Below are 12,687 nucleotides of genomic sequence, written 5' to 3'. Positions count from 1 at the left end.
CTAATTGCTGTTGTGCGTATGTATACCGGGGCGAGTGTGGTGGCGGGTCAAGTGGGGTGTGATGGCTGTGGTGATACAAATGTTGTGAGTAAACAATCGCGGCCGGACGCGCGTAAGATTATGTACCCAAAAGCGGTGGGGAAGGTGAAAGGGGAACCACAACATTGAGAGCAGCAGGCTCCCATATGGACCGCAAGAGCCCCCGGTCTCTCCATCGCAAGGTGTTGTTTATGCAGGGGTCCCGCGACGCCCCACCTCGATCAGCCACCAGAAGGGATAGCCGGACTGCGGAGATCAACGCGGAGAACAATGTCATGCAGCCTGCAGCTAACGGCTTCGCGGTGGGGATCTCGTTTGTTGTCGCACACCATCTTTTTCGATTTTCCTACACTCGCAGCCATTGAATCATATAGATTGAGCAGCGGAAGTTGGCCCTTGTTTGCTTATTCGTACCGCAATTACCGGCGTGTTTCAGATCTGTTCTGGTGTGCCGTCCATTCTAGGACGCCTAGAAAATGCCTATTCTTCATCCAGATTCTCGATATTGCGCGCGTTGTCGACAAAAAGAGTTACTTCTACACAGCTTCTTGCGGTATTCGACTTTACTACCTATAGGAGTGAATTTCTTAATACTCTCGCTATCTTTCCCATGATCTCATTAGACTTATCGTTCGTTTTTGTGTGGTCCACTTTACTCTTCATTTCTTCTGCGTTATCAAAAGAGCAAGAAATAGCTTGCCGGAAACTGCAAGCAAAGTATATGGGAACGCAACGTGTCGTTGCAACTCTGATATATGACATTTGGGACTCGACATGCATTCACAACGCGCCGACTTGATGTGCAATCGAGCATGTATCCGCTAAAGATACATGTGGTTTGTGGCAAACACGCGTTGTTCAACGAACTTAATCGATAAAATTCCCGGGTTTCGTCTACGACCGATTTCTGAGTGAATGGAGTAGGATTATCGGAAGTCACTCTGTCGACTGCGACTTTCACGTGAATCTGAGACAGTGATGGTGCCCACGAAGGTATGGACAGTGCGCAGCTGGACAATTGTGTACCGGCCGCCTGGTGTTTACTTCCCTTTCTCTATACAACCCAGTCTAAAATCACTTCCCGGGTCCTCTCCTCGCCGGCTCTGACACTCAACTCAGAAAACGAAGGACCACTGACCTACGCTCAAACCTACAACTTAACATGGCCTCAACTGATATGGACGACTTAAACTGGGGCATAGGGGATCGCGATCTGAACGACATAGAAAGTGATCTCGTGAGGGAAGAGGAAGAAAAGCGCCTTCGCGAAGAACGGAACATAAACCAGGCGTTGGATACGTTTAAACTGTACGACGACGCTCTGGCGATGGTGCATATCAACGACGACACGTACAGCTACACATCAGCGTCACCTTCGCTCCAGCTTCTTGGCCTGACGGACGATGACAACGCATTTGAGTCCTTCTTTCGGCTGTTGCGATTGCACAAGTCGATCGAACAAGAAACTGTACCAAACCCGAATATAAAGTTTCTCGAAGACGGCATGCTGGACGCCACACCAGAATCAGAAGAGAATACGAGAATATGCCAACGCAATGTTCAGTCCTCCAGGCTCCTAATATTACCAATCGAGGTCCGCAATCAAATATTTGCCGAAGCCATGGGCGGCTTCAGCATCTTCATCAAATCGACACGTGTGGATTATGGAGAGTACAATAAGCAAGAATTGTCGCGGATCACGAACCGCATCAGACTGCTCAATTCTTCAGCCGGTACAGCTCTCCACGAGACACATTTGGAGGTAGGGCCTAAGGATTTCCTAGATAGAGCATCCTGGCACGGTTCAAAAGTCAGAATCACACGCACCAACCTACCAGGCGGTCCAAAAGAGGACACTCCCTTTCTCGCGCTTCAGACGACATGCCGGCAGATATATTCCGAAACTGCACTAGTCCCATTTTCTAGCATCAATCGTTTCTGGTACTACAACGACTTCGCTCTCCGCGCTTTGACAAACCGCATCACATCAGCTCAAATTGGAGCCATCGCCAAGCTCTTCTTCTACGTGAAGGCTATGGAATATTCAAGCAGGCCGAACGACATTGGAGACTTCGACTTGAAGCGCGTTCAGAATTTGAGTACGTTGACGGGGTTGAAGTACATTCACATCGCTGTTGTGGTAGGAACTTCTTCCAAGTCCTCGTTCCGTCCGTCGGAGATTGCGGCGCTCAAGCGGATAGAGGCTGGATTGGGTCCTAGGCTTCTGGAATTTGCTCCCAAGGATGTTAAGTTGGCGTTTGAGCTTCATCGTCTGGAGTAGTAGGATATGGTCAGGCGCACACTAGCTACTGTGTGACTGATGTGGAAAATATTAGTTGCCAAGACGTTAAGCTGAGGGTTTTCTCAGTGTCATTTTTGCGTTGCTACTATTGCGGGAGCCATGAGTGGCTCCTTCTTCGTTGGTAATCGCAATCTCCAATCTACCGAATTTGGCTGGGCGAATTGTTTTAGTATTGGTAGAATATCCTCGATACCTACTCAACGACCCAAATTCGAGACTGGGTGAATCCCCAGTGAATGAGCGAGCAGTCGACTTACGGCTTAGCGCAATGGACCCTCAGTTCTTCTTTCCTATAGCGCTGGCTGTCCTAGCCAGTGATTCCATGCTCGGAATGCAACTTCCTAATTCTATCACTCTTAGCACCGACACATCGACCAAGATGGTGGACGCGACGCGCGCAGCCGATGCGCACTTAGCAGCTCTGTCGTCGCATGAAGAGAACACAAGTATAACTAAGCGCAACGCTACCGAGTCCCCTCTTCTGCAACTTCCAGCCGAGATGCGAAATGAGATCTATAAGTGAATAGACCTTCTCTGGCGTCACTCAGAAAACTACGAACATACACTAACCCTCTCATCTGTGCTAGATACGTGTTGAGCGGCCAGGTTCACGAGATCCTATTGCGACCCCTCCCATTGGAAAGTACCCTTGAATTACTACTCGTCTGCAAGCAAATCTCCGAAGAAGCTGCCATGCTACAGTACCCTTACTGCGTTTTTGCATTCGACCACGAGCTCGCCGTGCGCTACTTCCTCTTACGATGCTCCCACGCTAAAAGCAAACTCATACGTACCATCCAGCTCAAACCACGTAGGTGTGGTTTGCTGAAGCGGTCCTTCTGGAACTTTGGGAATAACGGAGGGTCAATACAGTTGGAGAAACTGGAAGGCTTGCAGACGGTGGTTATCGAGAAAGCGAGGGTTCCTTCACTGCTGAGTGCTGTGGGCGAGCAACAGGACATTGGGATGCTGGCGGAGACGATGAAGCGCATGAAACCGGATGTTACTGTCATAATCGAAGAATAAGTTGGGTTGAGCACACGAGAAATGCTCGCGGTTGTACAAGAATGTTATCGAGCTGGAGGTATACACTACCTCAAGAAGGCATTTGTTTGTTCAGACTCAGTTGCATGTACGAAGTAAGACGCGACACATATCTAACCACCCTTCGTGGTGCCATAAGCTGAATGACATCAGAGTATGCATCAAACTTGTACTAGCGTCCCAGCGCCAGGTTGCGCAAACAAACTTCCTCATTGCTCTTACTGTTTTGGGCCTCAACTCCACTCCTACGGGTCCAAGCTCTTCAGGGCTGTCTCTCACTTACCAACTACTTAGATCACAACACAACACAGCTCCGCCCACACGTCAGTAATAAAGAGGTCCAAGACACCTGCCAAGATGGGGCGAAGGACAGCAGCCAACGCCGCGCGCGCTCACCTGTATGCAGTCTACGAGAGTCAGTATGCGCAGGAAGTACATGAACTCATGTTGAGATAGCACGGCGGCAAATCAGCGCAACTCTCCTCTCCTCCGTCTACCGGCCGAGCTTCGGAATCAAATCTACACCTACGCATTGGGCGGCCATGTTCTCGGGATGGGAATGTATACAGAGCCGGTGACACGAAATCGCAAGTCACGTCTTTATACAAAGAAAGACGCCCTTGCTTTCGCATTGCTGAAGACATGCTCTCAAGTCAACGCAGAGGCAGCAACTCTTGCATATAGTTTCAACACTTTCAACTTCCTCGGACACACCTCCATCCCTGCCTTCACAGCGTCCGCCAGTGCAAGAGGAATCCAAGCCATCAGAGTGATCAGGATTTCATACAACACTGTAATCCTTTGCAGACCCACGGATCTATTGTCACAGCTTACCCATTTCCGAGGTCTAGAGGAAATCAAGATCAACTTAGCTGGTAAAAAGCTCGATCCAACAGAGTACAACCATGCCTACCTTCGGACATTGTGTATGCTCCTGCGAAACTATAAGTCTGGTGTTAGAGTCATGACATGGGATTCTTTCATTGGGTTGAGCAGTGTCAAGTATCACTGAGACAAGATGGATTGGGTTTGGTCCATCGTGTGGAGAGTGGAAGGGGATTGCTTTTACGATATCAAATGAATAGTCTACAAAGAGTACAAGCGAAGTAGAGTATCTCAGATGCGTTTGGCGGATCTTTATCTCGGTGAAGTTTCCGAGATCGACAATGTACGAGATATCCATCTCTCCACAGGATCAGAAAGTGTTCAGCGCTACTAGTACCAGCCTTTCCTCCCATTAAGCACGTACAATTATCTTTTAGTGTCAAAGGGATTGGAAATACTTGCGAAAGCAGAATATGGACAGACGAGTACGGATGCGTCCTAGCGCACTGCCATGCAAACGCTCTATCGCTTCCTATAATCTTTTAGGCATCATCTGCACCTCCACAAACTCTCTAACTCTCTTTTCTACAAGACTACACTGCAACTCCGCTCCACCGATGTACCTTACAGCGCCAAATACCCAGACCCGTCTCAACAACTCAACAATGGCGCAGGAAGCATCAGCAAACCAACGCAACTCCCCCCTTCTCCGCCTTCCCGCCGAGCTTCGAAACCAGATCTACAACTACGCGTTGGGCGGCCATATAGTCTTATTGGGAACAACACATGAGCTTGTTTACCCACGGAAGCCACGACTCTACCCAGAGGAGCTCATCCCACACTTCGCGCTACTAAGAGTGTGCTCGCAAATCCACGCCGAGGCCGCCCTTCTCCCATACAGCCTCAACATCTTCCACTTCTTCACAGACCCCAGCAGCATCAATGCTTTCATGAGCAGTATCAGTACATCGCAGCTTGGAGCTCTTACGATACTGGTTATCCAAATCAAAGACGTCTGCAGAAATCCAGATCACATGTCGCCTCATCTGATTCAGTGCAAAAGTCTCAAGGAAATCAGGATACGCTACAATACAAAGTCCGTTGTGTTCCCGAGGAACTACGACTTGTCTCGTGTAGGTTGGTTCGCGAAGCTACTGCGGGAAAAGATCCCTGATGTCAAGGTTACGACGTGGGACACTGGTATGGGAATCAAATGTACGGGACATTACTAAGACGGTTGGCAGTTGACATACATGGTCGGGCGAACAGTGGGGCTCGAGATACTGTCACAAAATGATAGCATGGCTTTCGAGCATCGATGTCGAGGAAAAGAATCGAAGTTACAGTTTTTAGGAATTGTATTCAAATAAAGTTGCCTGATGAGGAAGATTAGCCAAAGTCAACTTTCATGCAGAATTAAAAGGATAGTTGACTGCCCCTCCTTCCCGAGGTCTTGTCAAGAACATCTATCTTCTTAAAAACTACCTATATGCATACGTATCAAGATATATCACTATTAATGTAGTAAGCTATCGCAGTGCACGCCCGGGCGGCCTTGCAAACGCTCTCTTTCACTTCTTCGAATGTCTTGGCATGGCCTGCGTTTCAAAGCCCTGTTGCGCTCTCACAATTGAACGACTACATATTACACTTGTGACTCCTCCTATTTATGAGAGTACAATGACTGCAGCACCCGACAACTCAGCCCACTCAACTGCAAATGTCCAAATCCATATCGACAGCGCAAACAACGGCGCAGATAACATCCGCAAATCAACAAAACTCTCCTCTTCTCCGCCTACCTGGTGAACTTCGAAATCAGATTTGGGTGTACGCGCTGGGCGGCCAGAGAATCAGGTTGAGTCTACGCGGCGACAAAGTACTAGTACTATATCGCGACAAATTTGCACTGGCATTCGGGCTATTGAAAGTATGCACCCAGATCACCGCCGAGGCTGGGATGCTACTTTACAGCCTCAGTGTGTTCGACCTTGTATCGACGACCATGATCAACGACCTCGTTACTAGCATGACTACATCGTCCATCGAAGCTATCAAAACGCTGGAAATCCCACTCTGCTTCATCGACACTCATTATCCTCGTGTTGCGTCCTCACTCGCAAAGTTCAAGGGCTTGGAGCAGATTAGGTTGAAACACAGCTGTCCAGACAATCATTTAAGGACTCCTCGATATCAGGACGGGCTGCGGGTTTTGGCGGAGGGTCTACGAAAGGATGTACCGGGTGTCAAGATTTCGACATATAAGTTTATACCTAAGGAACCGGATTGGGCAGTGAGAGTAGCAATGATGAGACACTCCGGATTGAGCGGTGAGAAGAGCTTTACCGAGATACTCCGGACTGAGCGTCAAGAGGAGGCCAAAGAGCAAGAAGCAAGTGTCTTTTAAAGACACGCAACGGGCAGTCTTATGAGCACTGAGAAAGGAAAGGGAGTAAGGGCGCCTTGAAATGAGATGGTGTGCAGGTGTTTATTCCAGCAAAGCTTACTGAGATCGATGATCAGCCACAAGCTCATCTTCCTATAAGACAGACTCTAAGGATTGCGATCTCTCTCATTTGATGAGGAGTACCTTTGCGTATGTGGTGGTTATGTAATTCGGGAATCATGAGTGGCTCGTCTCGCTCTGCGTCATCGCAGTACCATGGATAGGATGGAAGAACCGCACTTTCCTATAAGACAAGGCAAAATTAAAGAGTTCTATCCTGTTCTACCTTCGCTCAGTCAAGCACTACCTACGCTCATTACGTATGACCAACTGGATCTGAAAGGATTTCTACTCCTTCACTTGCCTGACTATTATTGCAAGCACGTGCACCCCCAAGCTTCCTCGCACTTTCCCACTTCTACGACCACGCCACCACCACAACCGCTCAATCCAAATAGCGGCCGCGATACCCATACCCGTCCCGACAGCTAAAACGATGGCGCAAATCACGAAAGCCGAAGCTACAGCAGCAAACCAACTGAGGTCTCCTCTCCTCCGTCTACCAGCAGAGCTACGAAACCTCATCTACCACTACGCGCTCGGTAACTGTACCCTTACCTTCTCCGACGATTACAAGCCCCGCCTCTGCCAACACGACACGCCCCGCCTCTGCCAACGCGACAAGCCCGCTTTCCCCCTTCTAGCCGTATGCGTACAGATCCACGCCGAAGCAGCCCTCCTTCCTTATAGCCTCAACACATTCGTCATCGCGACTGCGGAGGTTCTGAATACATTTTCAGCCACTACGCCCCCGTCTTTCATCCAAGCCATCAAGAAGCTCGATATTGACTATTGGACTGTGTCGTCACATTGGGCAACAGAGAAAAGTCTTGCGTCACTGAAGAGGTTTAAAGGGCTAGAAGAGGTCACGTTCTGTCATTCCTGGTCAGATGAAATGTTTAAACATGATTATGAGGAGCGCTGGGGTTACGTGGCGGAGCGGCTTCAAAAGGTGACGCCACAGGTTACAACGTCAATTCAAATTCGGGACTTGGAGGCTGAGAAGCGCAGGAAGTATCAGAACTCGCTGTGTGGGAGGGCAGGCTGAGGTATGGCTGGGAGAATCCTGATGGAGCGGTGGAGGATTGACGGGCGGTCTTGCGAGCACGACGCTACTGGATGCAGAGTGATAGTATCGATCAGCAAAGCCCAGCCAGCAATACAACAACCGTGCTATGCAATCATACCCTTTACAATAGCAAGACAAGCCACTAAGAGTACAAATCATCGTCCATGGTCGCATCGCCAAAGCCCCCTTCAGCGATATCAACACTACTCTTACCCGGCGTATGGTTCGCCGGCGCCTTCCCCTTCCCCTTCCCACTCCCACTACCTCCAACCGACCCACTCGCATCCCCATTGCCAAACCCATTAACCTCCAAATTCTCCGTCCTAACAACCATATCCTCAACCTCGTCGATCGGCGCCTTTGCCTTACCCTTTCCCTTCGCACTAATCGCCGGCTGAACAGCCAGCGCAGCGCCATTCTCCTTCTTATCCTCCTTCTTGCCCGCGCCTTCAAACTGTTTCCTGACCCTATCGTAATGTCGGAGTTCATCTGCGCTAACACTAGGTACGAGTTCTTTATGCGCTTCCATGAAGTCTTCTTCGGTGACCATGACAGCGGTGTCTTCTTCTGTGGCGAGATGGTCGAAGAAATAGGCAATGGTGATGGGAGGGGAATGGGTGGCGTTGTGGGCAGCGACCTTTTCGTCGACGATCTTGGCGGAGCGGGTGATGGCTTTGAGCATGGCGTCGGAGCAGAGGGCGTACATGTCTGCTCCTGTGTATGTAAAGGGTAGTCCTTCGGATACGCGTTGGAGGGAGAGGGAGGGGTGGAGTGTGAATCTGGCGAAACGTGTTAGCATCTGGGCGATTCGAAGGAACAGGAAAGGGGAATATGACGTACTTCCTTGTCAGAGCTTCTAAGATGGTCTGCTGCTTCTCGTGGGTATCGGAGACACCCAGGTACAGCATCTTGTCGAAGCGACCGGGTCGTAGTAGGGCTTGATCAAGCAGATCGGGTCTGTTGGTTGCTCCAATGACGAAAACACCTTCTCCTCCATCACTCATACCGTCCAGCTCAGCGAGCAGTTGACTGACAATACGGTCCATAACACCGCCGCTGTCACCTTGGTTACCACGCTTGGGTGCGACAGAGTCCAACTCGTCGAAGAAAACAACACAAGGACGGGCATCGCGGGCGCGTTGGAAGACACGACGTACATTGGCTTCGGATTCACCAATGTACATGTTGAGTAACTCGGGTCCTTTGACACTGAAGAAATTGAGGGAGAACTCCGTAGCGATGGCTTTTGCAAGCAGCGTCTTTCCTGTTCCGGGTGGACCGTAGAACAAGATACCACTGCGCTTCTTCATGCCCTTAGCGAATAGCTCAGGACGTGACAAGGGAAGTTGGATAGTTTCCATGACTGCGTCTTTGACGTGCGTGAGACCACCGACATCTGACCATCCGACGTTGGGGATCTTGGGGGCTCCAATTGCATCTGCGAAGTTCTTGCGTGCTGCATCTACTGCGGTGTCTAGATCGGCTTTGGTGAGACTGTTGCTGAAGTGACCTCCTGCTAGTTCGATATCGCGTGTGGTGATTGTCTCAGATGAGGAGAGTGTTTTTGTAGAGGAAGCGGCGAGCGCTTCGAGACGTTGCTGCTTTGCGACTAGAGCTCGATCAACCACATCCACAAGGTCACCAGCCACAAGAGCGGCAGTCTTGACGGCAACATTGCCCAGATCGACCTCAGGAGACAACCTGATGCCAGCATCGTCCACGATACTTCTGAGAATACCTTCTCGTTCGCCTTCATCGGGTGCTGTCATCTCAATCTCGTGAGTGAAGAGTCCTCGGATGCCTTCCGGTACCTTGTCAATCTCGGTTGTAGTTGCGATTAGCACGCGAGAGTCGGCCAATATCTCTTTCAGCGCGGTGTTCATGCGATCGGCGTTCAGTGCGTCGACGTGCTTGACAAGCAATGCTGTGAACTCAGCACCACATGTCAAGCCTCGCTCTGCCCTAGCTTTCAGGAAACCCTCTGTTTTCACGTCGCCACCTCCAGCACCACCTTCGGTGATGATATCGAAGGCATCAATCGCAAAAGTGTGCAGGCCGAGATCTTCGCAAGCTTTCGTAGCGAGGGTAGACTTTCCGATGCCACGTTGAGTCGAGGTGATCAAGACTGCGATGGGTGGTAGGCCTAGGTGGATGGCTCGCGGACTGGTCGCAACAGACATGAGTTCTCGCAACCGTCTGCGAAGTGATGAAATGTAGGGCTTGGGCAGCTCGTCTAGTGACATCGTCTTCTGCGAGCTCGAAACAGGGGCTCGTTTGGCACCGAGATAGTATTGCCAGGCATTATTGATGGGAGCTGGAGTCTTGCCCTGCTCGCTGCCGTTCATCTCCATTTTGGTGCTGGCAGCATCTACTGTGACAGCACCACCCCATATGTCGGCTTCTTCGCCGTCGTGAGATGCATGGGTAGAACTCGATACGTTGCCAATCTTGAACCAGGACACGACCTTTGGATTGCGGCTGCTGACGCTGATACTTTCATCGCTAGCGGTTGGTTTGGCTCTGGCCAGCAGCTCATCGTTGCCAGCGTCTTCTTCTGTTGCGGTTTGGAATACCGCCCGACCAAGCGATTCGTCGATTGATACGCCTATCAGATCACCACTCTTTACAATCCGCCTCTTTTGCTCAAAGTGGTCTTTCAATGCCGCGAAGAGACTGGGTTGAAGTAGACGATCTGACGACAGAGGCGTTGACACCTTCATAAGGGTGACCTCTTTGGCAGACGGAGGCAAAGAAGAGCTGTTCAGACGTGGCTTCTGAATGGCGCTCCTAGGAAGATGAGAGGACTGACTGGGGGCTAGCGGAGTGATGCGGAGGTGAGAAGGACTGCCTAGGTTTGCGAGAAGAATTGGCGAGAGATAGGCATGCAACGACGAGGTTGGTTGTGAGAAGCCTGAGAAACTACTTCTTCGATCGGTATCTGCCATCTTTTGTACTGGATATCTCGCAACCTTCTTGGACATGTTTTCTGGCAGGCCAAAGACCCTGACGGGGCGCCAATTCGTATTATCTTCCTCGTCTACTCCGCCGAACGCACCCAAGCCCCAGAGCGGATGTGATGAAGGGGCTTCGGTGCCCCCAAGCTTAACCCAGTCGCCCGAAAAGCAACCGACTTTGACCAGTGTGTTGATGTCGACAAATACGCGCGCTTCCTCGTCGTCCTCGCTTCCCGGCTTCGGGTGGATAAGGTCATCTGGGACACGCTGGAGAAGCCCCTGAGCTTTGAAGACCTTGCTCTTATTTGCCGGACCACCACGGGCTGTCGTAGCTGTGAAATTGGAGTATACCGACCCTGGCGTTGCGATGCCATTAGGGCGTCCGAAGTTGCCGGGTCGTGGGGTCGCGGAGGAAAAGATCGAAAGTGCACCGGATGACTGAGGCGGGAGCATAGGCGCGTTCAGCGATATGATGTCGTCGGACTCGTCGGACAGGTCTCCCGCATCGCTCTCCGAGAGCTCCGACTCGAAATTGTCTGTAGACTCCTCGTCGGGTGGAGAGACGTTGCGCGAGTTGTCCTCTGCGGCCGAGTAGAAGGTGTCGTTCGAGGTGTCGTCAGCCTCATCATCGTCGCCAAATCCGTTGGTCGTCGGGGTCTGTTTCACGGGAGGCATGATGACGGGCTGCTTAGAGCTGCTTCGATGGGATTGCAGTATGACGATTCTCGTGCTCGGTAGCAAGAGGCCTTGCGACACGGGTTCGGAGGCGCTGATCTTGGCCGGTGGAGGTGGGACATGGGTGATGGGATGGGCGGGAAGCTTCAGAGGAAGCAGGTCGCCAGTATGAAGGACAGTAGGTAGTTGTAGGGCTTCGCGTACGGCCTGTCGCCAGGCCTCCTCTTGCGCCGCGAGATCCACCGCCTTGCCTTTGGTGCCGTTCGCTTCGACATAGCGGCTTTTCGGAGCGCGTGACGAGCCATTCATCTGAGCAATGAAGCCTCCACCGAACTTCGCATGCACCTCATCTAGCTTCCGCAGGGCTTCCGTATCCAGATTGACGTAGACTGTGTCCAGCCCGACCGGCACAACATCGTATATGCGCACCTCGATGGGCGTATCCCGTCTCTGTGTCTTGTTCGGGGCGACATTCTGGAGGAGCTGGGAGAAGGACTGCAGGGCGAGAGACGACGTGGGGATCTGGAGTGACGAGTGTGGGCGCGCTGTGCCGGTTTCCGTCTTGTCGGCTGGTCGCACCGGCAGGATGGTCCAGGGAGTGTTCTGGGAAGCGGCGATGGAGGTCGGCAGCCACGGGGTGATTGCGACGTGTTGGATGCGATCCGAGTCTGGCGTGTCTCCATTGGCTATTCTTCTTGTCAGCCACCTCTCCCATCTACTACCAAGCATTCCTTCCACATACCAGCGCTCTTGCTTCTCGCTCCAGGGAACAGATCATTGAAGAGATCCTCCGACAGCACTCCGACCTCACCCTTCACGCGGTCGTCGAGCAGTAGTCGCGCCGAAATAGGAGGGCGGTCAAGACGTCTTCTCCGTCTTCTTTTCCGTGGGTTGGCGACTCCATTCTGCGCGTCCATGATGGATTAACGAGGAGTGTCTGCCTCAATGGACAGGTGTATGAGCATTCGCGGCTCTGTTCGTTGCGTGCGATCAGCCCGGGCATCAGATAGCACCAGAGAGCCGCATTGCCTCGGCAGAACTAGCCCGCTCGGACATGGTTACCTGCCACGAATCCCCGCGTCCGCTCAACTGATTGGGAGCAGGAATCCCACGAGCATGCACGACTCAGAATTGCACGTTGGCTTGTGTTGTTCGAGTCTGTAGTTCAGTAGTCCAAGTTGAACCTTCACACTGAGATTCAACAAGGCTTCAACTGGCCGCAAGTGGCCTGTCGCACATCACACGTCACACGTCGACCACAGCATGTGCATAT

The 12,687-nt window shown here is 51.5% G+C and overlaps 3 protein-coding genes across 3 annotated transcripts; 2 read left to right on the top strand and 1 right to left on the bottom strand.

The window, feature by feature from the left end:
- Window positions 1–1,201: 1,201 nt before the first annotated feature.
- J4E83_008081 (uncharacterized protein) lies at window positions 1,202–2,320 on the top strand (the record flags this gene model as incomplete). The annotated part of the gene is made up of 1 exon (XM_049334978.1): window positions 1,202–2,320. One exon carries the CDS (start codon window positions 1,202–1,204, stop codon window positions 2,318–2,320), a length of 1,119 nt encoding a protein of 372 aa, XP_049185822.1.
- A 2,507-nt stretch (window positions 2,321–4,827) lies between these two features.
- Window positions 4,828–5,442, top strand: J4E83_008080 (uncharacterized protein; the record flags this gene model as incomplete). Its single annotated transcript, XM_049334977.1, has 1 exon — window positions 4,828–5,442. One exon carries the CDS (start codon window positions 4,828–4,830, stop codon window positions 5,440–5,442), a length of 615 nt encoding a protein of 204 aa, XP_049185821.1.
- Window positions 5,443–7,927: 2,485 nt separating this feature from the next.
- On the bottom strand, window positions 7,928–12,331 carry J4E83_008079 (uncharacterized protein; the record flags this gene model as incomplete). Its single annotated transcript, XM_049334976.1, has 3 exons — window positions 7,928–8,564; window positions 8,626–12,100; window positions 12,157–12,331. 3 exons carry the CDS (start codon window positions 12,329–12,331, stop codon window positions 7,928–7,930), a joined length of 4,287 nt encoding a protein of 1,428 aa, XP_049185820.1.
- Between the last annotated feature and the right edge of the window lie 356 nt (window positions 12,332–12,687).

This window comes from Alternaria metachromatica (assembly GCF_023757995.1).
Source record: "Alternaria metachromatica strain BMP 0045 chromosome Unknown scaffold_22, whole genome shotgun sequence".
NCBI classification, from domain to species: Eukaryota; Fungi; Ascomycota; class Dothideomycetes; order Pleosporales; family Pleosporaceae; genus Alternaria; species Alternaria metachromatica.
Note: the sequence above shows the minus strand (reverse complement) of the source record. Positions and strands in the feature narration are given on the sequence as shown.